This window comes from Rhineura floridana, chromosome 1 (genome assembly GCF_030035675.1).
Source record: "Rhineura floridana isolate rRhiFlo1 chromosome 1, rRhiFlo1.hap2, whole genome shotgun sequence".
Classification (NCBI taxonomy): Eukaryota; Metazoa; Chordata; class Lepidosauria; order Squamata; family Rhineuridae; genus Rhineura; species Rhineura floridana.
In genome coordinates this window covers 42,765,136-42,792,514 of record NC_084480.1, presented here as the reverse complement: position 1 = coordinate 42,792,514, position 27,379 = coordinate 42,765,136, and the positions used below count along the sequence as shown (strand labels likewise).

Here is a 27,379-nt window from a genome sequence, read left to right as displayed (position 1 = left end):
CTCCCCTCTGAGGTATTCTGCCGTGAGCGGCTCCAGATGTTCTTCCGCCCACTGAAAAATGAATGAGGCTTCTCTCTGGAGAAGGGGAGAGCGCGTGCCCCCGATGGTTCAAATGAGATTTGGCGGACACGCTGTCTGTCCTGACAAGCACCGCCCCCAACCTTACTGTGTGTGTGACGTGTGTCAGTGCCAGGCGGATCACCCGAAGTTCCAGTAGATTGACTGGAAGGCTGGCTTCCTCCTGTGACCATGTTCCTTGCACCATCTGACCCTTGCAGATGGCGCCCCAGCCTGATAGGCTGGCATCCAACGTGATGACTATATGTGGGGTATTGTGGAATGGTACTCCCTTGAGAAGATTGGGTTCGTGTGCCCACCACAGTAGAGACTGACGAACTGCAGGTGGCAATACTACTTTCTGATGCTGCCTGGCTGCTATCTTGTTCTGGAACGACAATAACACCCACTGCAGGGAGCAAGAGTGATGACGTGCTCAAGGCGTCATTTGGAAGGCTGTCACCATTAACCTGAGCACTGAGCTAGGTTCATGAGATCTACTGGTGTGGAAGTCATAAGGTGGGATGTCGCAGCTTGTATTTTGTTGATTCTGTCCTGTGCCAGCTGTATTGTCCCCTGTTGTGAGTCTATAGCAGCCCCCAGATGTACAATGTGACAAGAAGGAACTAACTGGCTTTTGTTCTGGTTGATTAGGAAGCTGTGGTCCTTCAAGAAGGCTAAGGTAATGTGCACATCCTCCCAGGCCTTGCTTAGCGATGGGGACCGAATGAGGAAGTCATCCAGGTAAGGAAATATGTAGACTCCTTGCGTCCTGAGGTGGGCTACCAGGGTAACCATGATCTTCTTGAATACCCTGGGGGCAGAAGACAGGCCAAAGGGCATGGCCCTGTACTGAAAATGGTTGTTCCCCACCGCGAACCTGAGATAGCATCTGTGGGGGGGGGGAGAGCATCTGTGGGGGGGGGAGATGGGGACGTGTAGGTAGGCTTCCTTCAAGTCAATTGAGGAGAGGAAGTGCCCTTTTTTCAGCACCTCCTTGAAAGCAAGGTTTCCATTGTGGTCTTGAATGTATTTGTTCAGGTTCTTGATGTCAAGTATGGCCCTGAATGACCCAACTTTTTTCGCAACAGTAAAGAAAATTGAGTAATTGCACAAAAATCTCTCCCCTGCGGGGACTGGCTCTATTACTAACATTTGGAGCAGACAGGAAATCGCTTGCAGGGTTCTTACCCTTTTGTCTTGAGTCCACGAGACAGAGGATGGGACAAATCTTGTAGGAGGGAGGGATGTAAATTCCAGCTTCAGGCTGTTTCTGAGAGTGCGTAAAACCCATTGGTCCGATGACATGTTCCTCCATCGCTGAGCAAAGTGTTGGAGGCGTCCTCCCACCGGAGGGGTGCTGGTGTCAGAATTGATGTTTGTTCCCTCTTGCCTGGATTCTAAACCTCGGTCTATTGGGAATGTATGGTTGGCCTTTTGCCTGCAGATGTTGTCTGTACCAGAAGGGGCGATTGGTGCATGTGTCTCTAGCTCGTCCTGATGTCCTAGAATTCCGAAAGGACTGTGGTTGTGAATATGGGTGGAAGGCTCTTTGAAATAGCCTTCTGTCCTCTCTCTTTTCCTGGAGGAGGGCATAGATTTATTCTTGTCCTTGGATTCCAAGACACCTGCTAGTGCTTTGTCACCAAATAACTTGCCTCCCACATAGGGCTCTGAAGCCAGATTAGAGCAAGCCGTGGCATCTGGTTCCCAGTGACGAAGCCACAGGGTTCTACAAGTGAAGATGCCCGCTTCTAACAACCTAGTTGCAAATTGCATGGCATCCATGGATGCATCTGCCATGAAGGTTACTGCCCGGGAGACTTTTAACAACGATTTGCGTGCTCTGGCAGGGTCCTGTTGTGGGCCATCCAGAAGGTCCTATAGCCATAAGAGAGAAGCCCTTGCAAAGACAGAAGATGCTGCTACTGCTCTGATGGACAGCGCACTAGCCTCATGTACCCTTCTGAGGCCTTGGTCCAATTTGTGTTCAGTCGCATCCTTAAGGTACGCATCTGAGTCTTTAGGACTCAAAGATAGATTTAGAAGATTAACTATGGACGCTTCTACTAGCAGGACTTTCAGCTGGTCCATGATCTGTTGTTCCAGTGTATAGAGCTTGTTACCTGTTGACACCTTCTTGAACTGTAAAAAAACATCGAACTCAGATTTGGTCACTTTAGGTAGTAGTGCAGGGAGCTTGAGCACCCTGGATTTAGGTTTTGGGTCTGCATACACAGTCAGAATCCTGGACGTTGATAGAACTGGAGGGTCATCAGGGGAGTGTAAGTTGAGGGCCTCCATTGCCTTGCATAAGAGGGAGAGGAAATGGGGTCCTTGGAAAATTCTGCTGCTTGAAATCTCTTCCGATTCTGACTCTCCAGTCCAGGTTGGAAGATGATGGGATCGTTGAGGAAGAACTCTGTGTTGCCTGCGTTCCCTGCGTGCCACTAGGGAGGTGCTGAATGGAGGAACCTGTGCCTGAGAGATCCCTGGTCAAATCCGCTAACAGGGAAGCCCTGAGCTGATCCTTCAACTGTTGAAGCATGTGATCCAAGAAATGTAGCTGAATAGGCTGAGAGTGTGCACAACAGGGGTGAAATGCCTCTCCTTGTAATTGGTGAGTGGAGGGAGAAGGGGGGGTGGAACACTTCCCCTTCTGTAACGTGGATGGTCTAGAGAGGCAGAGAGGATCTGGTAGAAAAAACTGAATCCAAGCCAGGGTGAGCTTGTATGCCGTCTTCCTCAGACAGTGACTCTTGGTCTCTTCGAGTCCTGAAAGCAGTGCTGTGTGTCTCTCCCCTCGCCTGGTCTGGCCGGTCTGCCTGTCCATCATGGGCACTGCGCCATCTGAGGCCACCCTGCCCGCTATGTTCATTGCCTCAGCCACCTCCAGCCTGTCAGAAGAAGGGCGGGCCATAGCTGTCTCCATCTGGACGTTCGGCCCAAAGGAAGGCCATGAAGCCTGTCTGGGTAATGGTGGTGGCACTGCTCCTAGTTTGGGCGGGACCGGCTTGGGCCTCTTTTCCGGCCTGTCAGATCTGCGGGTTGCTTTCCTCATGGTGCAACCACACAGCGGGTCTTAGGGGGGCTGGGGGTTATCCGGCATCTACATTCCCGCTGATGCTTCGGTGGCGGGAGGCTGGTGCATCTTGTTGCAGCTGTTAAGGCGAGGCTGCGCCGCTGGCTTAGGAGGGTGAAAGAGGACTCCTCCTGGGGATTGCACAGAGTGCTGCTGATGCAAGGCGGGAAAGGAATGTTGGTGCCTCAAACGTTGCCGCCTGATTCCGTCTCCACTGATAATGAGATTGGCGGGGGGTCGTACAGCTGAGAGTGGCGGTAACGAGCTAGTCCAGGTGAAGGGGAGGGGGCGTTAAGTCCTCCCGTAGAACGTCCCTTACAACTTCCCACCCCTGAACAGTTCTGGTGGTCAAGGAAGAGAAATCCCTTTCTTGGTTTTCCTCATGCCACGGAAGAGCTCCAGGGGAGGAAAAAAGAGTGGGATTTTTTAAAAAACGGGGGGGGGGGGGTAAAGCCAGAGGAGGAAATAGAAAGGATATAAGACAAATACAAAAGACAAATATACAGGCCTGAACACAGAGCAGAGAGAGTGATCAACTGTTGTGTGTGAAGGCAGAAGAGAACTGAGCTGGGAGCTACACAGAACAGGAAGTTCCTGCAAAAATCAACAGTGCTCTTCTGCCTTCAACCGCTAGGTGGAGCTACTTACCCACCTGATATCATCTTTCCATGTACAATCAATGTACTGCCTTCAAGTCGATTCCGACTTATGGCGACCCTATGAATAGGGTTTTCATGAGGCTGAGGGGCAGTGACTGGCCCAAGGTCACCCAGTGAACTTCATGGCTATATGGGGATTCAAACCCTGGTCTCCCAGGTCATAGTCTAACACCTTAACCACTACACCACACCATGCACAGGAGAATACAATTTAGGCAGGTGAAAGAGGTATCTGAACAGTGATCTAGCTGAAAGCCACCAGGCTATATATAATGTTTCATTTTTTGACTCCCAAGACCATAAACAACACTATTCCAGAGATATATCAACACGTAGAAAGATACATGTATAGAGTAGTGGCACTAAGCTGGAAGCCGTGATGTGGCTTTCCACAAAAAATTGAATTACATAACTTATCCCTAAGTCAACAGAACTCTGATTTTACATGCTTGACTTGTTTAGTAAACAAGACTAAAACATGTACCATGTTAATTTCACATGTTGCATAAATATGTTGTATAAATATCTGAAACTTTTTTTTCCCCAACAGCCAAAAATAGTTAGGGACATAAGATCCTGTCTTATACCAAGCCATATCATTTGTTCATCAAGCTCATTATTGTCTACTCTGACTGGCAACAGCTTACTAGGATTTCAGAGAGGGGATTTCACAGCCAAGGACTGAACCTGGGACTTTTTGCATGCAAAGCATGTGCTCTATGAATGAGCTATGACCCTTCTCCTGATTAGAAAAAAAATGTACTGCCTAGGGAAGGTCACCTGAAAAAAATTAATTTCAACTTTTAGTTTGGATTTGACAAGTTTTATATCCATTCCATTAGTTTCAAATGTAGCTACTCCTCTCCTCACAGTCAAGCTCTGGACAAAAATGATTCTACAAGTTTACAGAAGAAACCAGCTGCACACAGTGCTGATTTGGCAGGCTTAGCTTGTTATCACTAAGGAACACTCACCTATCCCACCCAATGCCCAAAACTATTTATTTCCCACCTTTCCTTCAACGAGCTCAAGGTGACATACATGGTTCTCTCCCTGTCCTGAATTAACAGATCAAACACAAGAAAGTTCATGCACGCACTTTTTTTTAAAAAAAGAGGCAAGCAAATCCACCTGAAGCATATATTAAGGGGCAAGACTGATGGCTGAACTAACTTTGGTTTGCTAACATGCATGCACCATTATGTCAGTTATGAAGCTGGATTCACCCCAGGATACACTGAGAGTTTGCTTTCTATTACAAATAGCTGCCATCCCCAAGTGAACCATTTCTTATTTATGAGATGAATGTGTTTTAATGGCAAATTTGGCAGGTGAGTGGCCTCATGCCTTACAAGTCCCCATCTTATAAATCCCTTCATCTGCATGATTATGAACTGGCACTTCAGGAATTTATTCTGCCAACTAAGCCTGCATCATGAGATTTCAGCAACTGGTTTTAAGTTGCTTAAAATGCATAGATATAAAGGCATACTAAAAATTCATGCAGATCTACTCTTGTTTACAAACCTAAACATCTATAATATAACAAAATTCATGAAAATAACTTACCTCTGGTGGCAATTGTGTTAAAAAGTTATGATCCGCAGCAAAAGTCCTTATATTAGAGAGCTGTCCTATAGATGAAGGCAAAGCTTCAATCTCATTGAAACTACAGTCCAGTTCTTCAACGGATGTTAACCTGAAAAGGTAGATTTTTTTAAAAAAAGTCTTGTTTTATTTGACTATCATTTTAAAGTCAAGTAAGGAAAATAAAAATGAACCTATCAGTTTTAATCTAAATGCTAAACAGTAAGTCCTGAATGTTTGGCTGAAGTTCACCTCTTTTAAATGTGGTCCAAAGCTCATTATCCAATGAATAACTGTAGCACTTCCAAAATAATCTAAGTCCTATGGATATGCTGGAGTATGAACCATAAAATAATACAACTAAAAATGCAGTATCTACTAAATTTGATATGTAGCTAATAGGATTGTAACCTAACAAGAAATCATTAACAAACAAAACAGAGTATTAGCCCTTCTTCCTGCAGAAATACCTACCCTCCTATAGAGTCTGGCAAATACATTAGCTGATTTTCATCGATTTTAAGAATTGTTAATTTCTTCAGGGAGCCTGTTACAAAATAAAAACCTTATTAAAATAGTGTTCATAGAGGACAGACACTACTGCTTTGTAGCAGGAGATACAGGGGCATAGGCACGAAAAAGATACAGTATATTCATTCTACCTGTCCTACCCCAGGCATGTAGCAAAAGAAAGGCAGGCAAAAGGAGCATGTTTCTGCTATATTTGGGAGTGTCAGTGGCTAGTTTCTAACTTACATTGTGGCTCATATTTGTGGAACACAGCCTGCAAAAAAGCTGGCAACTGGCTCCTCTAATTTGCCTCTTCAAGGTAAAGACCAAGGCCTTTCAAAGGAAAGCAATACCAATGTCTCAGAAAATAGTTCAGCTTCTTTAATTTTACACAGGGCCACTTTAGTACACACAGTTATTAAGTCATGCATCTTATCTTTTTCCTCCTCTCCTCACACTGTGCAGCCCCCCCAAAAGCCTTTCAAAAGGGTTTGGGGGAGGCCTCCTGAACAGAATGTGCTGTGTTGTACAGGGCTGCAGGGGAGAAATCACCTGAAACTAAGTGGAAGGACCTTGTATGAGTGCAGCTCAACACGCACAAGAATTTGTGTAAGATGAAAAAAGTGTTTTCATTTTTATTTTTGGCCTACACGATGCTACAAGGTTTACTAGGATTTCTGAAATATTTATAGTTAATATTAGACAATACAAACCAATAGACTCTGGCAGTTGCTGAAGTGAATTACTAGTTAACAGCAGGTCTTGTAAACTTTCACATCCTGAAACGCCTTCTTCAAGGGTTTCAATGTTGTTTTTGGAAACATCGAAGTAGGTCAAGTGCTTTAAACTGCCCATAAACTGAAAATACAGACGTGTAGGTGAAATAAAAAGCTTATGTATTCAAATATGAATATATTTTACTCTGCCGATGATAAAAATAGTTAACTATTTGGTATGACATATCAGGAAAAATTACATGATCTGTATCAGTACCCAGTTAGCATACACATATTGATAGTTGGCTGTACAAAATCCAAATATGAATATATAGTTCAGCTATAGATATTTCAGTCTAAGTGTCTGCTTAAAAATTCCAATGATTTAGATGAGCCTACCCTTGTACAAATCCAGGTTAAGTGAAAGTTATGCCTCTAAAGAGGATGGACACAACGTCATCTTCAGTTTCACAATTTTTCTCCCAATACATATATTTTGGGTGGAATTACATCTTATATCACATAACATATTCATCTGCATGCTTCAGAATGTTAAGCATTTGAAGGAATACGTTCACATTTTCTCCATCTGCCTTACTTTCATATGAACAGTTACATTCTTGAGAGTAAAAAAAATCAGTCATTAGAAGAGCTCCAGAATATTCCAAGTAATCAAGAGTGACTGATATAGTTACACATTTAGTTGAATGTCATTTAAACATACAATTGCCATAAATTGCACTAAATAGATAAAATACAAGCTATATCGGGTGTAGACAACTGCTGTAGCAGAAAAGCTGAAGCTATTAAATCAAAGCAGCTCAAGGTTATGCTGACATGGATATGTTTCCTATCATCTAGTATATGTTCATATGGCGTGTAAGCTGGGGTGGTCAAGAAAAGCAAGCACCTTGTGTACGTGACACTTATGGAGGGACTTACTGAAATAATGAACACGGAGACATAGATTTTGTAATCTGTCTACTGTGCACTCTGTGCCCTTCGATGAAATGTTTGTAAGACCTTTAAAGTAAATAAATACATGACATTTAAAAAATTAAATATACATACCCCTGGAATCAGAGTTAATCTGTTACCATCCATCCAAAATTCTTTTAACCCACTTAATTGTTCAAGTACTTCAGGCTGATAAAAATAAAACAAAAGCGTCAAAAGTATTACAGACATACATTTATAACTCTAACTATATATTGAGTGAATTCAACAGTGTCCTTATGCCAGCAGAACAATCTAGAACAGGTTCTGGATGGTTGTGAGACCCTCCGGAGCAAATATGTTAAAACAAGGGGCTGCCAGGGGGAGGAGAGAAAGGGGAAGTTCATTCACTCAAAGTTTGATACTGCCCATTTGAGCTTCTCCTGACTGATTTATTTTCTTTTATATATCTATATATTATATACACACACAAACACCCTACCTGCATTTTCCTACAGGCTTTAGTTTTGTCACCTGTTATGTGAATTTGAATAATCTATAAGAGACAGAGCTTCAGAGTCTTTCACAATGAATTTCATTGCCTAGACACATACAAAATTAGCTAGACCAAAATGTTGTCATAGTTGCATAAATTGTGAGAATTTATTGGCACAGAAGGCAATACTATAATCAAGTAAGAATACTACTTATTTGTAATTTAAATGCATACAAATATACTTTTGTCTATCACAGAAATGCCACACTGATAGGAAATGAAAGCTACTTAAATCAGTGAACTTTAAAAATACTTTACTTAAAGCACTAAGATACAGGCAACAATTGCTCTATAATTCAGCATTAAGCCGATTTTTCTATTTGACATTGATTAAAAATAGATTTATGGATAAGAGGTTTTAGGAAAGCTATGTTACTTAGCTAGAACTCACCACTTCTGTGAATTCATTACTACCCAAGTCCAGTCTCTCCAGCTGAGTCAGTCTGTTCATGGTTCTGCAAAGAGAAAGGATTAATAAGGAATTAGGTTTAAGAAAGATACCAGTTACATCCAATCTTCTTGTGTTTATACTAATGCATCTTTTAATCGGCATTAGATAGTCAGGCAGTTCTATAAAAACAGACATCCTTGATGGGGTCAGATTTGTATACAATGTCATATATCAATTATCCTACAGCTAAAAGCAAACGAAAAACTGTAGTTCAATGTCATTCAGTTTAATTGCAAACCAGTTTTTCTCTCAACTCATTCAGAAAACAATCCCCTCTCTCAGTTCTATCAAATCGTGAGACATCATCACTCTGTGGCAGTGAATGTCAAATATATATGGACTTGTATCTTCACTTGTGTAAAAAGCTGCTGTGTATTGATACAGAACCCACTTTTTAACCATTTCCATTGTAAAGGAAAAACTTAACACACATACAATCCTACACTCTCCTCTTATTTAGTGAGTTTATAGGTCATTAAGGCTTCATTGCTATACACATCTAGGAGTATGACCCACTGAAAGCAATGAGACCTACTTCTGAGTAGACAAGGATAGGGTTGCACTTAAAAAAGCCATTATCTTGTTCAATGGCTTCAAGTATCCATTGAGGGACAGTGTGAAATGCTTTCTGAAAATCTAAATATACTATGCCTGCAGAATAAAACATATCCCTGTGATCTAAGGAATTAAATATAATACTACTAGTTATGACAGTTAACTACTTCAGCAAGCCTTTGTATTGCATGTTGCCATCACCCCCCCAAAACAAACTGCCACCAGTGAGAGTTTCTCCCCCCACCAAGGTTACCGTAATTACTCTCAAATGATTCAGTAAACTAATTAACCAATTATTTTACTGCTAAATTTGCAGCCTTTGCATAGACACTTAAGAATAGCAGCAGCTGGATTCACTGTAAATGTTGGGTCAATCAGGAAACTAAGGACAGTAACAAAGTATTAAACCATAAAAAATATTTTCTAATTCAGCTTCTAAATAAATAAATAGGCACCATTCAACATCTTTTTGTTTAATATAGATTAGTTACATTCAAGTCAGCATGTTCTATAATGGTTGAAAACAAGTTCAAAAGGATGGTGGCTTAGATCCAAGATTTGCTCTTCCATTTGCAGAAGGGTCTTGATCCAGCAGGTTCTGCTAATTGCTTCTTTCCTCTGAAGCCCCAATGCCAGCTTCCACACTGTCATGGAGGGCCCTCCAGAAGATTTTCAGGGGGCATTGGGGGACTGACAAAAATCACTTCCCCCTGCCCTCCCATCAGCAGAATCCCTTTAGTGGAATTCAAAGCATTCAAGCTATTATATCTAGCAAAGAGCATGGACATTCTTTGAACTCATTATCCTTTTCATTACCAAAATTTTACATTACAGTATTAAATATGCACAACTCAAATTAAGAGGAGTGCTACATCCCCATGTTTAAAATTTATGCAAACACAAGTGTTGAATTATTAAAGAACAGGAATTCATAGAATCATAGCGTTGGAAAGGGCCTATAAGGCCATCGGGTCCAACCCCCTGCTCAATGCAGGAATCCAAATTAAAGCATACCTGACAGGTGCCTGTCCACTTGCCTCTTGAATGCCTCCAGTGTTGGAGAGCCCACCACCTCCCTAGGTAATTGGTTCCATTGTCATACCACTCTAACAGGAACTTTTTCCTGATGTTCAATTGAAATCTGGCTTCCTGTAACTTGAGCCCATTATTCTGTGTCCTGCACTCTGGGACAATCGAGAAGAGATCCTGGTCCTCTTCTGTGTGACAACCTTTCAAGTACTTGAAGAGCGCTCTCATATCTCCCTTTAGTCCTCTTCTCAAGGCTAAACATACCCAGTTCTTTCAGTCTCTCCTCATAGGGCTTTGTTTCTAGTTCCCCAATAATCCTCGTTGCCCACCTCTGAACATGTTATTAAATGTTAGTTACTTTATCTGTTATTACCACACTTGCTCCACAAAGTGTATTTATCTTATGTGCATCCCCTCTAGAGCCATTTTGTTTACAAAGACCACACAGATGTGCTAAATGTATTGTTTTTATTTCTAAAAGTATCTTGTGTGGTTTTTTACTTGCTGCATAGATATAGCCAAGTGGGACTATTAAAACAAGAGACTGTCAAAGGGATAAGAGTTCAACAGAGTGATGATTTCTACCCAGCTCTCTGGGGGAGTGTGAACTTTAAGGCTCATATTTCATCTACTGGTTCATTTGCCTGGCATAGAATCTCACATCTATTGTTACCATAGCTCATACCAGAGAACACTTCCTCAAGTCCTATATATCCTTTAATGAAGTTTTTCATACATATTAGCTAAGGATGCACACTCTATTCCCTGGAACCAGCACATTTTCCCAAACTTTTCCTCTTTGTTGCCAACCAAAAAAGAAGAGGTAGCCCAACAAAGGAGGAAAAGAGGCAGGCAGGCCATCCCCTTCTCAGTACAAACCCTTATTTCCCTGAGCAGTGCCTGACACATATGTGAAATGATTGCCAGCAGGGCATCTTGACCAGCCATCTCTTATTGTGCCCATTGGCAATTGCTAGCAAAAACAGCTGCTGACATGGGATCAAGCGCCTTCTCAATTTCCTGAGATTGTTTGGTTAAGCACCGCAATGCTCAATGTCTTCCTTAAGAGGAAGGCCTTAAGGCTGTGACAAAAAAAATAAAAATCACCCCCCAAAAAAACAAAACAGAAGAATTTAAGTTGAAAAGTTTGAGTATTATTATCAGAGGGGAATCTGTATAAATATTATTAGTACCAGATTATTTCTCTTCCAAAATAGCTGTTTCTCTTTTGACTGTTCAGTTCAACATTCAATTTTATGTGATCATCTATATACAAGGCATGATTTTATATCCAAAATCTATCTGATTAATGGCTACATCATGTGTCCCATTTTCCTACATGCAGATCCTTAGGCAGTTCAGCACAGCAGCTGCCTCACTAACAGTAAAAACTATTCACATTGCACTACAAAAATTACAACTATACACACTATTGATCTGCCTACAGGAGATTGTAACATATGAAGCAACCCACAGAACAGGAAGGTGTTTATATGCATTTATTAAAATGCCATATTAAAGATAATTTAGCTCTTTTCAATCTGATGACTGGAAACTAAATGAATTTGTAAAAACAAAAAAGACCTTATGAGTAAGCAATACAGCCATCAAATATATAGGTTAAGCTTTTCACCTAGGACAGGGATCACTGAAAAACGATGGTTTAGAATCCTTCAAACATGAAGGAAACACACACAAAAGCTTCTATAAAAAGCATATTATTCAAGGTTGGTTAGCACATTCTGATTTGTTATAATCTCAATATGTCTTCAAACAAATTATTCACATCAAAATAAACTCAAATAACTTACTTTGGCAACATTTTTAACTGGTTTTCTCTAAGCTCCAAAATCTGGAGTTTAGTTAATCTGTAAAATAAAAACAAAAGATTACCATTAAAATGTTAAAGTAAACAAAATAAAATAAAACTTGCTTATATAGTAAAGTACAATAATTTAAATATCAAGAGAATTTAATTTGCAAATAAAACCTGTGTAAAAAAAACCCCAGCCAGTTCATTGTGACAATCTCTACCTATTAAAGGGAATATTTCAAATACAGACAGCCAAAACACACTTATGTATTTTCTCTAATATCTAGATGTTTTTGTTTGTTGTAGAAGATCGCAGTTCTAAAAGCTTATGTATGCAGAGCCAGATATTATTCAAATTTTGGAACTACTTGTTCTAAAAATACTGTGACAACCCTCTCCAATGGAGGCGGCTTCTAACCTCTCTCAAAACCTTCCTCTGAAGGAGATTCCGCAGATAAACAATGCAGAAAATTGCTCAAGTAATATTATTAGCCAATTTCTCCCAATGAATGAAATATATTTGCAGTCACATCTTCTAATCCACTGGTAAAGTTTCCAAACATTTTTCCTCTCTGCTCTACATCTGAATTTTATATATTTAATTTTAGATTTCTATAATCTTGTTCAAGTTAAACATGTCTCTTATCATCCTCTAGCTTCTTTGTTTTCCTGGTGTCAGTTTTCTAATTTTTATAATTGTACCTTTGTTTTTCCTTGCAATATGTAGTATTTTTACTGCATACTAGTGTGACACATATTAGAAAATGGAGCAGGCCTTCCTCCTGGCTCAGCCATCCACACTAGGGTTGCCAGGCTCAGGGCCTGAGAATGATTCTGTATCTTTTAGAGAAAAGAAAATTCAGCCAAGTGCAGGTTTTCTTGCAACACTGTCATGGAAAAAACCACAAGGTGAAATTCTCCCTTCCCCATGCACAACTTTTAAAGATACAGAAGATCTCTTGGAGGCTGGCTCCGGCAAACAAGAGGTCCTCTGTATCTTTAAAAGTTGTGCAGGGGGAAGGGAGAATTTCACTTTGTGGTTTTTCCCATTACAGTGTTGCAAGAAAACCTGCACTTGGTTGAATTTTCTCTTCTCTTAAAGATGCAGAATCATTCTCAGGCCCTGAGCCTGGCAACCTAATCCACATAGTGTATTATGTAAGAATAGGTAAGTGAGAACTCCATGAACGCTAGCATGACACTGTGACTAAGGTGCTATAGCTTTAAAGGCTGCAAAAATTTCCAGTTCCCAGCAGCAAGAACAGGTGACAAAGAGGAAAGAAGGAGGGCTCATCCAAACTATCACCCTACCGCCATTTTATAGTCAGCATCTCACAGATATATGCTCACAGGCTTGCATGGATATGGTCTTGGAGAGTAGAACCTTGCTGAGGGCGTTTCTTGTCAAACCTTTTGACAAGACTCCATCTTCCTATATTGCATTATTAATTGGTCATGCAAAACAGAAATGACAGCAGAGCTACACTAGGTTTAAACTGTGGTTGACAACATGGTGCCCTCCAGATGTTGTTGGACTACAACTACCTGATCAGCCCCAGCCAGTATGGCCAAAGGTCAGAGAATTGAGGAATTCTTCCAACATCCCTTCTACTGAATTCTATATTTCATTGGGTCCACTAAGTTCCACATTTCCCTAAATATTCCATATTTCACTGGGTCTTAACACCAGTTATCCTAGTTCCTTCTATATATATTCTGAAAGTGTTACTACAGACCATTGTTGCCAGGTTAAATGCTTTCTGCTGATCAGTGACATACTAGGTTCTGCATAGTTAAAAAAACCTGTTGATTTTCAAAAACTAATTTTTAAACTTACCTGCCAAAATTGGCTGGTAAGAACTCAAGAAAAGCATCATTCAGATATAGCTGTGTTAGATTTAACAACTGTGAAAATCCATCTGGAAGCCTAGACAAATTTAAACACACAAAAATTAGAAATGCAAGATCATATGCTTCATTTCAGTATATACTTGGTGTTCACTAAAATACTCACTGCCCTACACATGCTACAAGTTAAACTCATCACAACAGAAGAACTTACTTTGAAATAGGGTTTACACTGGCCTCAACAATTGCCAAAACTTTACAGTTTTTGATATTTTCTGGAAACTCCTGTATGCCTGTAAAAGCAGAATGCACAAAAGCATATCAGAAAAAAACTAAAGCAATAAAATATAACTGCAACCTTATTTTCTGAGATCATAGTACTTCTCTGCACAGACTACATGACCTCTGTTTCACAGCCAGTGGATTTTCAGGGCTACTGCATAAACTATAGATTAATTCACTTAAAAGCAAAAAAACCTTGCAGTTTAAGAATGTAAGTATAGCCAACATACATTTTGTTTTTACTTTGCAATATGTAGCATTTTTACTGCATACTAGCGTTGCACATATTGAAAGTGAGCAGCAATGCCTGGTAAAATCTCAGAAGCCAGAGTTGCTGCTGAATAAAATTTCCAGTGGTCAGAAGGCAAAGCTTCAAACCTTTTTATAACACTTTGCGCTTCCCCATGACTAACAGAAGCAAAATTACATCAAAGTAGAAAAAAACACAGAACGACATGAAAATCATGTGAATTTTCTTGATTTACACAATCTATGAAGATTGCAGACGTCTTTTCTTGTCATTCTGTATTTTCTTCAGATACTATACTTCCAATAAAATATTCTCAAGTTTAGAATATGAAATATTATGTTGAGACCTTAAGCTCCTCGGTGAGAGATGGCTGATGCTCTGAGATAGCAGTTGCATTATTATACATTGAATTCAGCTGTCTGATATTTCATTAATATTAACTGTACATCTTCAGGAATGGCTTTACTGTTTCCAAAAATAGTAAAGCCATTGCTACAGATGCACAATTATTCAGAAATAGCAGAAATGGTTTAATTGCTTTTAGAATTTGTATTTTCTGTATTTTTATCTTGTTGTACAGCACCACTTTGATGTCCTCAGGCTGTGAAGTAGTTTATGCATTTGTACGATAAATAAATACAGAAGCAAAATAAAATAGAAAGGAAAAGAGGTTTAAGGAGTGGGACACAGTGTCAGACGTAATTTCTGAGGCAGCATTAGACTGCTTATGTTTTGTTGGAGCCCGTGTTAATACATAAACCAATATGTTCACCCAAAAAAATCCCTTTAACATGTTAATCAAAGATAATGAAATGACCCTCTTATTTAAGGGGAAATTATTTAAAAGACATACTATCCTCCCCTTTCAAAATCTAATGAGAATTGACTAAACAGCAACAATGGAACAAATCTGAATACCACCTTGCTCAGCTTTATGGAAACCATTATTCTTTCTTCACATCACAAAACATTCATTTAAATCAAGTACATAATTGATGGCTATGTACTGAAACTCTGGAAATATATTCAAGAATTGCTAGTACTTAAACTCCCAGCCAATGAAGTTCTAGACAAAAATTGCTAGTTTTCATATATTGCTAAAGATTAAGCGTTTTATTATTACTATTCACAAACGCAGCCATCTTGCTCCGTTTTGACACTTCTTGGACCCACAACCATAGCACCTCCTTAATCTAAAGTTCCTCTTAGCATATTCTTTCTGACCTTTCCATACTTCTTCCATGTTATCTGTGATGTAGCATGATATGAAATGCTACCATTCCCATTCCTGACATGAGGCAACTATACATAATATGTGTTCGGCATTTAATTTATGGGTGTCTACAGGAATGCATATGGCAAGGAAGAAAAGTCACTGGAAACATTCCTCTGCCCAATAATGTTGATACTTTAAAGAGCCACACGATACTTGACATAGGAGGTCTACGATTTGATTTCCTCCAGTCTTTTTGTCCAAAAGCTGCAAGTAGGGGAGGCAGAATTGTGCTGGAGCTCCATGAAGCTTAGGTGGCCCCCTCTGTGGATGTCTTTTGCCAGTTGTAAGCCCCCAACATTTACTTAAAGGCTGCATTTCTAACTATGATCTCTATCTGTATTGTATTTTAATTGAATATATAGTTTTTAATATGATACTGTAAGGGAGTAGAAAAAGAGGAAGGCCAAACAAGAGATGGATTGATTCCATAAAGGAAGCCACAGACTTGAACTTACAAGATCTGAACAGGGTGGTTCATGACAGATGCTCTTGGAGGTCACTTTATCATAGGGTCACCATAAGTCGTAATCGACTTGAAAGCACATAACAACAACAACAACAACAACAAATATGATACTGTGATTTCAAATTATACCACCCTTGAGAGTAGTACATAGGCATGAGAAGGGCAGGACAGAAATAAATAAACCTTTCCTACACTGCTGTTTAGGCTCTCTTTTTTTAAAAAAGGGGGGAGCCCTAAAGCTACATCATATAACTCTAACACCATATTCCTCCAGATTACTGTCAAGAGGCTTGAGCTGGCCAATTTCTGATGCCCCTCCTATTTTTCTTTCTCCCCCCACACATACATTAAGGTGAGGGATATTAGTACAAAGTGATACAAAATGTCCAAGCAATACAAAAAGATAGGAGTGTCACATTACAACACAGAGCACAGATAAAAATAAGGCCCATTAAAAAGACTGAAGATACAACCACAGTGGCCATGACCCATTCCAAACTTGTAATGAATTGGTTAAAAAAAGAAAAAGGAAAGCTAAAAGTTGTACAATTATTTTCTGTAGTGAGCTAGCCGCTCCCAGTCTCTATAGAGCCCAAGTTGGATAGTGTCAAATCAACATATAAATTCCTGCCAGGCAGTTTTAAAACTTTCATCTTACAGAATGTCCAGAGAGAATGAAATGCTCCCCAACTGATTATATAACTTAAGAGAGAATGAACACATCCCTTGGCCAGTTTTTAGATACAAAATAAAGATCAGATTACAGGGGTACCAAAGAATATGAGAGAGAGGGAGAGAAGAATGTAATATTTATTGCAGCATGATGAAAAGTAGCAAGACACTCTTAAAGACAACTTGAGAATTAAACCAAAGCCCTGCACATGGCACAGGGACTTACTATCTCTATTCTATGGATAATGCTCTACATCACAGGTTCCCAAACTGTGGTTCACAAGCTCCATTAATTTGTGGGTGAAGACAGGAGACTGTCCATCCATCATATTCATTATTCATATTGATTATTAATTGTATTTTTATTGCTTCTTTATTTGTTATAATGTATTTTATTGAATTTTAATGTGTTTTATTGCCTAGCATGGCACATTACAATTACCACAACAGGCAGAAAAATCATTAAATGGTCTGCCAAGACCCTCAGCAATTTTCAAGTGGTCTCTGGGGGGAAAGTTTGGGAACCACAGCTCTACACATTCACAGCAATTATCTACTGCCTGCTACTGAAAACTCCATGCATATACTCATGCTGCAGAGAACTTTATGCTGTAGTGCAGCATACATACACAATAATAAATGAACAACAACATTATTTGTGGCTGTTGGTTTTGCTACAAATCCAAAATCTACAGTATGATTATACCTTTACTATAACCAACCAGAAGTGTCAGAATCATAAACAGGCTTTTGAATTCTCCAGAACTTTTCATCAGGCTGTTGAGTGAAACTGGGGGTGAGTTGTGTGCGCGCGTGGGGGTGGGGGGAATTGTATTCCCAAAGTCTGCAGCGGGTATGATGGCTAGCAGGAGTAGTTTTGCAGGCACAACATTATTTGCCTCACTCTGTGCCAGATAGGTTTCAAGATGCATCCATGGCCACAGGGACAAGAAAGCAAATCCCTCAGTTTTGGAAATATACATTTTCAAGGTTGCTTGGATCGGACTCCAGCACAAATTCTTTGTGAGGCAAAGAACTGAAGTAAAGAGAAACAAAGGAGTATTCATATTATCAAAGCTAGAGATTAATTTTAGGTGGTGTACTAGGTATGCAGTCTTTCAAAAGGCATTTTATGTAAGGTTTTATTATTTCAATCACAATTTTGAAACTTATGTTAGAACAGCTTGAGGTGGGCCTAAAGGCTCATGCAGTAGATTACCATGGCACTATTCAAGGTCACTTTATAGTTAAACTCCCACCTGAGCATTGTTTATTTCATCTGATGCCAAGCACGTATAGTTTTATACTAAGCAAAGTTTTATCTAAGTTTACAGAGAAGAGGTGTCACTGATCCCCAAGATACATGTGAGATGTGAAGGACAGAAGGTTGAGCAGCTGTGAGAAATCTGTGCAACTTCCTCTAAGACTTATATATAACATGAGTGCAAACTGTTTCCAGTTGCTCTCAATTCATTTGCCTAGTAAAACAATCTAAGTGAAAATGCAAAGATGGCAGCAGGCAACAAACCTGGTGGTCTCTCTCTCAGTCATTGCCTATGAAGAGGCAGTAGGGCGTGGAACTGTACTCTCCCTATACTGCTCAAGCAGTTTCCTATAAATTTAGATAAGTCAGATATGGCAAAAACTTTACCACATACTAAAATAATTAAGACGACAGTCAGTAATTCCCACCCAGTTCTCTAAGCAGTATGAGGACCCTAACACCACAAAGGTAGAAATACATTGCATAAAGTTGCACACATTGCAAACTACAATTTTCAAGTCTCAAAACAGTATTAAAACACATTAAATGAGGCCAAATCTCAGCTGGCGGCTTTCTATTAGAAACAGGAGCACACCTTGTCTTGCTGTAACTATTTGGGTATGCGGCATATTCTGCAAGGATGTTTGTCAGATACCTAAAGTCATCAGACATTAAACTGATGCATCTGATAACAAATACAAAAAGGGAAAATAAGAGAAGCCATATAAGTCTTTCTATAAGCTCTCAAGAGGTTTTAGAAACCCACAATATTCATTGTGGAATAATGGGAATTGCAATGAAAACCAAGATGAGACCATGAACTTATCTGCATCGTACTGACTTCAGGTTCACATGTTCATTTAACAATTACACCCTTATCAACTAGCTTGTAGATTTTCAATTTTTATACTGAAGGCTCTGGCACTGTTACACGATTCCTGTCCTGGGTTGAATAATGCGTTAAATGGACTTTTTCAATTATTGCTCTCGATTTTTTGAAATATGAAGTTTAATGCTTTAAATTGTGCTCACTGAGTTTTTATATCAGCGTTGAGAGGCACCGCTGTATAAAAAAATGTAAATGTACTGCCTTCAAGTCGATTCCGACTTATGGCGACCCTATGAATAGGGTTTTCATGAGGCTGAGAGGCAGTGACTGGCCCAAGGTCACCCAGTGAGCTTCATGGCTATGTGGGGATTCAAACCCTGATCTCACAGGTCATAGTCCAACACCTTAACCACTACACCACACTGGCTCTCACTGTTAGATCATTTATTCATTTTAAGATTTTTTAGGCCACTGCTGTATAAAGTGGCCTAAAAAGTCTTAAAATTGATAAATTATCTAACACACAAACTTCCTTCCTTACTGGGGTAAGAGCAAGGATGATCAACTGCATTAGACCAAAGAGAGATTCCATCTAGCTATCCTTTATCTCCTTCTGTAAAGAATTTCTTCTGTCTTGGTGAGTGTGCAAATGTACAGTAGGTTTTCTCCTTATTAGTACTGGGCAGGCGATCAAGGGGGAGGAAAAAAGATGGGAGTCAAAAGAAAAGCACTCCTAGCACTCTCCAGCCTGCACTGCCTGTTGGTATAAGCTGGTGGAAAAAAGTGTCCCTCATTCTTAAATATTGTCATTAGGCTGCATATGGCTAATTTACACAGGGTTAATCATCAAGAGTGTAATAGCACCAATTCTTAGAGGAGCAATACAGAAGGAAATAGACATATACAGTGCCTTGCAAGAGTAATCAGACCCCTGACTAATGCTCTCATATTACTGAATTACAAATGGTACACTGAAACTGAAAATCAGTTATTGTAAGGTGACATTGTTTTTTATGTTGGAAAATGTTTCTAAGAAACATAAAAAACTGAAATATGTTGGTTGCATAAGTATTCAACCCCCACACATTTATATTTGGTAGAGAAACCTTTAGCTTCAATAACAGCTGTAAGTCTTTTGGAGTAAGTATGTACCAGCTTTACACAAAGAGTCGGAGAGATTTTGGCCCATTCTTCTTGGCACATTCACTCCAGGTCGTTCAGGTTGGTTGGACGTCGCTTGTGGACTGCAATTTTCAAAGAGTGCCACAGATTCTCAATGGGATTGAGATAAGGACTTTGACTGGGCTACTGTAGGACATTCACCTTTTTGTTCCTGAACCACTCCAATATTGCTTTGGCCTTGCGCTTGGGATCATTGACCTGCTGAAAAGTGAACGTCCTCCCAAGCTTCAGTTTTTGAGTGGACTGAAGCAGGTTCTCTTGCAGTATTTCCCTGTATTTTGCTCCATCCATTCTTCCTTCAATTTTAACAAGATGCCCAGTCCCTGCTGACGAGAAGCATCCTCACAGCATGATGCTGCCACCACCATACTTCACTGGAGGAATGGTGTGTCTTGAGACATGGGCAGTGCTAGGTTTGAGCCACACATAGCACCATATGAGCTTCCAGAGTTTCAACAGCCAGCGTTAGCATTAGCTCACAGCGTAACAAAATGATAGCAGCTTGCGGTTAAAAATATATATAAAAATATAGCAGCAAATCTATCAAAGCCCAAAACAAACTCCCAGGCTCCAGCTATATCAAAGCTTCCCACATCAAGGGCAAGGTAAGAGAGTAAATGCAATTAAAAACAATTAGAGTTAAAACCTTCCCGGAGCTCTAAAAAGAGCTGTTACTGCACCTAACTAAAAAGTGTCTTACTTTGGTTCAGAAGGGGTCCCTGCTGTCAGAGTAGTTTCTCAGATGGGAGAAAGGTTGTGTGGTCTCCACCTGTTCTGGTTTTTTCCCTATCCTCCTCCTCTGCAAAGAGATAGTGGACGCTTAAAACAAGTAACATGCTCAATCAGGGCAAGGAAAATGGCAGAGGTGCAACAACTACAGACGAAGGAGCTCTACCATTGACGGCTTTTATGGGGTAATTTTGTACATTTTCCCCCCTTGCCGGAGGCTACAACATATCGGAAATACAGGGCAGTCTCCCCCCTCTTTATGCCGTCTCCCTCATACCTGACCAGAACACCAGCTGTCGGTATGGCCCAGGACGCAGCGTGGTGCTTACATCTCCGCCAGGCCGCCGCCACCACCTTCGCAAATGGGGGCATCGAGCCGGGCTGGAGCTGGAGCTGGGCTGTGGCTGCGGCCTTTCAGCGGCCCTGGCGCAGCGGCCTGTCCCTGGGAGATGCCACACTGTTGCTATGTTTTTTCGGTGACTGCTGAGGTCGGGGGAGCGCCCCTGCAGCTGCCACTATTTTACCATCCGACCTCTCTCTGCTTCGCCTTGATATCAGCCGTGCTTACATCCTAGTGCCTTCGTTTTTGGCTTCTCTGAAGAAAACCTCCCTGTTAGTCGCGACTTCAAGGGGTCTGTTTGCTGCGCCCCACTCTCCATTGAAAGTACTGGATGATGAGATCAAGAGGGGGGGTCATTTTTCAGTCTTGCAAATCACCCACACTGGTCTTCTGCTGGGGTGGGAAGACTTACATCAGGAGTTTCCATCTGAAGGAGCACTTTTGGGACTATACAGACGAGAAGCCTTATTGTAACTGAGTTGTTTCTATGGTATTGTTTAGTTTTATTGCTGAGTTTTTGAAGTTCTTGATGTTTTCTATGTTTTTGCTTTGTACGTCACTCAGAGTGGCTGGGTACCAGCCAGATGAGCAACAAACAAACAAACAAACAAACAAATAAATACCTTTCCGTTTTGGCCAAAAAGCTCTATCTTGGTCTCATCTGACCACAAAACCTTTTCCCACATTGCAGCTGGGGCACTCTCATGCTTTCTGGCAAACTCCAGATGTGCATTCAGATGGTACCTTTTGAGTAATGGCTTCTTTCTTGCCACCCTCCCATACAAGCCAGTGTTATGCAGAGCTCTTGATATGGTTGACTGGTGCACCACTACTCCATTCCCAGCTACTGAACTTTGTAGCTCCTTCAAAGTGATTGTTGGTCTCTCTGTGGCTTCTCTCACAAGTCTTCTTGTTTGAGCACTGAGTTTTGAGGGATGGCCTTTTCTTGACAGTGCCTGGGTGGTATGATGCAGCTTCCACTTCCTGATGATTAATCCAACTGTGCTCACTGGGATAGCCAAACACTTGGATATTATTTTGTACCCTTTTCCTAATCTATGCATTTGTATTACATTAACACTCACTTCTGTAGAATGCTCTTTGGTCTTCATTTTCCTTTAGATCCACAGCCTCACCAATGATCCTTCAACAGTGACTTTTTTATCCTGACAATGTGACAGCAACTTTAATGGTTCACAGGTGGAGGCCAATGGTAAGGTAACTGTGACCTCGATAAGGCAATTTCTTTCATCTGTGTAAACTGGGAGCTTCCACAGCACAAGGATTGAATACTTATGCAAGCAACATATTTCAGTTTTTTATGTTTCTTACAAACATTTCCCAACATAAAAACCAATGTCACCTTACAATACTTGATTTTGACTTCCAGTGTTTCAAAACAAAATATCATACAGAACGAAATTACAATATACTGTTTGTAATTCAGTAATATGACGGCATTGGTCAGGTGTCTGAGTACTTTTGCAAGGCACTTTAGAAGCAATTTAAAGCAGGCATCCAAAACATTTTCCGAAATAACCTGACTTCTACAGTCATTTTCAAATCTGTGCCACGTCTCTCTCTGCACCACTCTCAAGTACATAAAAGTTGTATGTTACAACCTTAATACAATCTAAAGCGGCCAAAATGGTGCCCTCCAGATGTTGTTGGACTCCAACGCAGATCAGCCCCAGCCAGCATAGCCAATAGAACTGAAGTGGCTTGCTGGACTATGTTTCAAAAAAGTTCTTCATTGTGATAGGTAAGAATTTATAACCTTATGATGTACAAATGTGCTTATATGGATAAAATCCACTTCTTATGTCCCCAAAACTGATTCTGTGACCATTTTCCTTTTACTTATTTGCTTCTGTCTTTCAAGACTTCTACCTTTAGTATCATCATGACTTAACCATCTTGTCCATAGATGATTATCCCTAAAATACCTTCTGCTAACGGCCATTCAAATTAACTTGCTGCTACATAAACATGCCGTGTACAAGTTCAAGTCAATGTTCCAGGTATTCACACACAAGGCATTACAGCAATATCCAACCTCAATTTCAAGCCTTGGATAGTTTTTGTGTTCTTGAAAATTGAAGTTTTGTGAAGGGATTGTAGCTTTCCCCCCTTCTAATTAGCTCTCTCATCCCAGGTATGTAGGTAGAACTGAGGGGGCAACAAACTGTCTTTTTCCTGAAAAGTCCAGTTGCCATGCAAAAAACAGCTTGCAAGTGCCTCGTAAAGACAGGTTAGCCACCCATTTATAAATGGCAAGATAAATGTTTTGCATTCCTGCTTGCGGGCTTCCCCCAGGCACCTGGTTGGCCACTGTGAGAACAGGATGCTGGACTAGATGGGCCACTGGCCTGATCCAGCAGGCTCTTCTTATGTTCTTATGTTCAAAGCAATTTACAGGAGAGATTAACCTGAAGTTCTCTGATGCACAGAGTTAACAAAATAGTCTGTCTTACAAACTTTGGAAACTTAGGCTGCAATCCAATACATGTCTATTCAGAAGTAAGCTCCATTGGGTTCAATGGGACGTGCTCCCAGGTAAGTGTGTATCTGACTGCAGCCTTAATTAAGGAAATAGCGGACATGTGGCTAGATTCCAAAAGAAGCATTGCCTTTCCTGATAAAACATTTAAGGGAATAAAGTTTAAGAGACTGTTTCATCATTCTTGTGGCAATATGGAGGCAAAATCTCAGGAAAAGATACCTTACGAAGCAGGGAAATGAACACCCTGGATTCACAGTGACTCATATCCTAATTTCACAGCAAACTTCCATTTCACCTGGTTCATTTGAACAATCAATGCAGGAACAGGATCACAAACCATGGTTTGGTCATTATTTACTGGCAAGCAGAAACCACACTTCAGACGCTTGACAGAGACCTTTCTATTCCAGCAGGAATTTTACGTAGTATTATGTTTTTACCTGTGGTTTTTTGTTTGTTTAAAACACCGTATTATTTGATTGATGAACTGGATTACTCTTTTTTCTGTAACTTTGTAACTACCTATGGTGGAAAGCAGCATCTTGGTATAGCAGCAAACCATAGTTTGCCATTAGCCCAAAAAGCCAAAGTATTTATTTAATTTTAATACCTATATATATAAATACTTTGACTTTTCGGACTAATGGCAAACTATGGTTTGCTGCTATACCAGGATTGGAAGTCCAGGATTGCAGGGCTGGAGGTGAGGAGGGGGAGAGAAAGTGCATTCCTGAGGCTCTTCACAGCTAATTAAGTGTGAACAGCCAAAATGTAACTTCAGTATTGTTACAGCAGTGTCGAACTGTTTGATATTTGCACTGCTGTTCTAGTTCATCAAAAGCTTCCACTAGTTTACCACCACAAATACACCAGTTACCACTAATAGCACTCACTAAATCATACTGTCAGGATGCATCACATATAAGAATATGGAAGCCTGCAACAGGACCTGAGCACAAGAGCACCCTCCCCTCCAATAGCGTAGCAATGTCAGAATTTGTATTTTTGTTTCTTGATTTTGCATTTAATGATTTTTCTTCACTAGCCTCAGACATATAGCAAAAGCTCTTCAGGAGCAAGTGAGTTCTATGGCAGCTTCCCCTAAGCCAATATGCAGCTTGGAAGAGTAGAAGTGAGTTTCCTGCCAGACTGCCCAGAGCCATCACTCAGGTTGGGTGGCTGACAGAGAGCAATCAGACTCAAACTGCATTCTCCAAGTGTGTGCATTTTCCCCTCTTTGCCTATGATAGACCAATGATATATCTTCCCAGTTTTTTCAAAAAAATCCAGACACATTCATCTCACCAGTTTTCCTACATGTGTAGATTTAGAACAAATTAATGACAAATTTGAGAATCTGAACTTCTGCAGTATAAAAACAAAAACAAACTCAGACTATGACGAGAACTAAATTTTACAACTGAAATGCATTATTATATCATCATCATCATCATCATCATCATCATCATCATCATCATCATTATTATTATTATTATTATTATTATTATTATTATTATTAAATTTATTAGACGCCCATCTGGCAGGAGTTATCCTGCCACTCTGGGTGACGTACAATAAAAGACAAATACATTCCATAAAGACAGAAGCAAAAGATTAAAACCAACCCTAGAACTGCAATCTAACAACCTAAACCTCCTCCCCAGCCTGGTTGAAGGGCCAAGTCTTCAAGGCCCATCGAAAGCACAGCAAGGAGGAAGCCTGGCGGAGGTCAGTTGGCAAGGCATTCCATAGCGAAAGAGCCACTACAGAGAAGGCTCTTGACCTAGTCCTCTCCAGTCTAGCTGCTTTTGTTGGGGGAATAAGGAGTGAACCATTTGTGGACGATCTTGTTCGATGGTGCCCCTGGTGAGAATGGAGGCGCTCCTTTAAGTAGAGAGGGCCGGCTTCAAATAAGGTCTTGAAAGTTAAACTCAGAACCTTGAATTTGGCCCAAGTGACCACCGGCAACCAGTGCAGCTCTAGCATTATATAAATTGGACAGGTTTACATATCATTGACCGCAGATTCAAGCAAATTTTGACAGTCATAAAACATCTGAAGCGATAGTGTTTGGACAGGCCGAGTAACTGATTAGAGAAACCAGTATGTTTACTGAATAAAATACCACTCCTGCTGAATTATCTCACTAATGGGAAATAGAAAATCTTGCCCAGACACTTCCTCTAGTTTAAGCATATGTAAACAACACATTTTCATATTTTTCCAAGAAACTTGGAACTTGCCTACACTGGGGCCTCATATGGATTCTGCATAATGTTTAGTCAATCCCTTGCCTGTGTCCCATTGTGATCTTTTTGATTTGCCAAGAATGGTCCCTTGATTATTCTACATATGCTCCTAGTTGGGAGACCAAGACCCTTCTTAACAGCTGCCTCACTGCTATGAATTCCCTTCTTCTTCTTCTTCTTCTTCTTCTTCAGACCGAGCAGAGACAAAGCCTAAGTGTGCACATTCTGGAAGTACTGGAAGTTTTAAAATGTGTTGGCTATTGGTGCCTATAGGGGAAATTTTTATGGGGGTTTTATAAGCATTTTGTTGTTTTTTTCTATACCACCATTAAGTTTAAAAAACTCTGGATGGCTTGCAATATTTACGAGCAATACTGAATTAAAAAAATACACCAAAACAAATAAATTAAAAACAACTACAGAAACCAGTAACAAAACACATAAAAACTCAAAACTAAGTAACACATGCTGGAAGGTATAGTTGTAAAGTTTTAAAGAATGAACAAGTGATAGAAATCAATGTTTTCCAAACCAAAATGTACGTTTTAATGCTCTTAGTTCAAATAAATAGCCTAAGGGATGGTAAAAAAAGGTTACATAGCAGTTGTATACATCAAGCCAAAAGCAGGTCAACTTTGAGCATCTTGACTTTACCCTATACTGACAGGAAGCAAAACTGGTATTTGGTCTAGCCACAGGGTCACAATTGTGTCTCTGTTTATCATGGCATTTTGAAATAATGTTGGGAATGCAGCCAACCAAAAGGATAAACCCTAATAACAATACAACAAGGACTGGAAACCTTCGGCCTCCAGGCCAGTTATCATGGCCCCAGGGGGTCCCATTTGGCCCCAAAGGTCATTTTCCCCAAACCATGGCTGCCCACCCACCCACCCACCCGCTTATGGGGCAGAATAACAGGGTTTAATCCTTCTGGCTGTGTGCTCCTGTGTGATCCTCATCGGATGAGTGGGAATTAAAGCCCTGTGCAAAGCACCCTTGGGTGCACCTTGCTTTAAGACAGTTCCAGTGCTCCCATTTGCTCAAATGGGACAATGGGGGCTGTCTTAAAGCCTTTTCCAAGTCTCCCTGTGTTTCACTTTTTATTCTCCGTGATCAGGGACTCAACACAGGAGGAGAGAGACTTGGAAGAGGCTTTTTCAATTCCCCTCCTCCTCCTTTTAAGTACCTGATCATGGAGAATTAAAAAGGGAAGCACAGGGCCACTTGGAAGTGCAAGTCCCCCCTCCCCCTCTAAGTCCCCAGCTGTGGAGACTTAAGGGAAGCACAAGGGATTTTGACAGGTAGGCGCCTGCCTGTCAAATTTGGCCCATGAAACAGATCCCAACCAGGATCTTCCCTGGAGCTAAAAAGGTTCCCCAACCCCCAATATAACAAGATCATAATTAAGAGGAAATGGAGGAATAATATTTTTAACTAAACCCACTGATTACAAAAATCAATCTGGGTTTGCAATCCTGGCTCATACGGAGCGCTCAAACCACAGTTTCTTGGTTTGGACCATCACGGCCAACTGT

General features: G+C 40.5%; 1 protein-coding gene across 4 annotated transcripts in view; it reads right to left on the bottom strand.

The window, feature by feature from the left end:
- ERBIN (erbb2 interacting protein) overlaps window positions 1-27,379 on the bottom strand; it is a 135,945-nt gene that overhangs the window by 49,821 nt on the left and 58,745 nt on the right. For all 4 annotated transcript variants that reach the window (XM_061619456.1, XM_061619446.1, XM_061619476.1 and 1 more), the window contains 8 exons: window positions 14,014-14,092; window positions 13,789-13,878; window positions 11,950-12,006; window positions 8,495-8,558; window positions 7,683-7,757; window positions 6,609-6,753; window positions 5,860-5,932; window positions 5,368-5,497 (listed from right to left, as the gene is read on the bottom strand). In XM_061619456.1, the coding sequence (XP_061475440.1) occupies window positions 5,368-5,497; window positions 5,860-5,932; window positions 6,609-6,753; window positions 7,683-7,757; window positions 8,495-8,558; window positions 11,950-12,006; window positions 13,789-13,878; window positions 14,014-14,092 (713 nt within the window). The remainder of the gene's footprint in view (window positions 1-5,367; window positions 5,498-5,859; window positions 5,933-6,608; window positions 6,754-7,682; window positions 7,758-8,494; window positions 8,559-11,949; window positions 12,007-13,788; window positions 13,879-14,013; window positions 14,093-27,379) is intronic.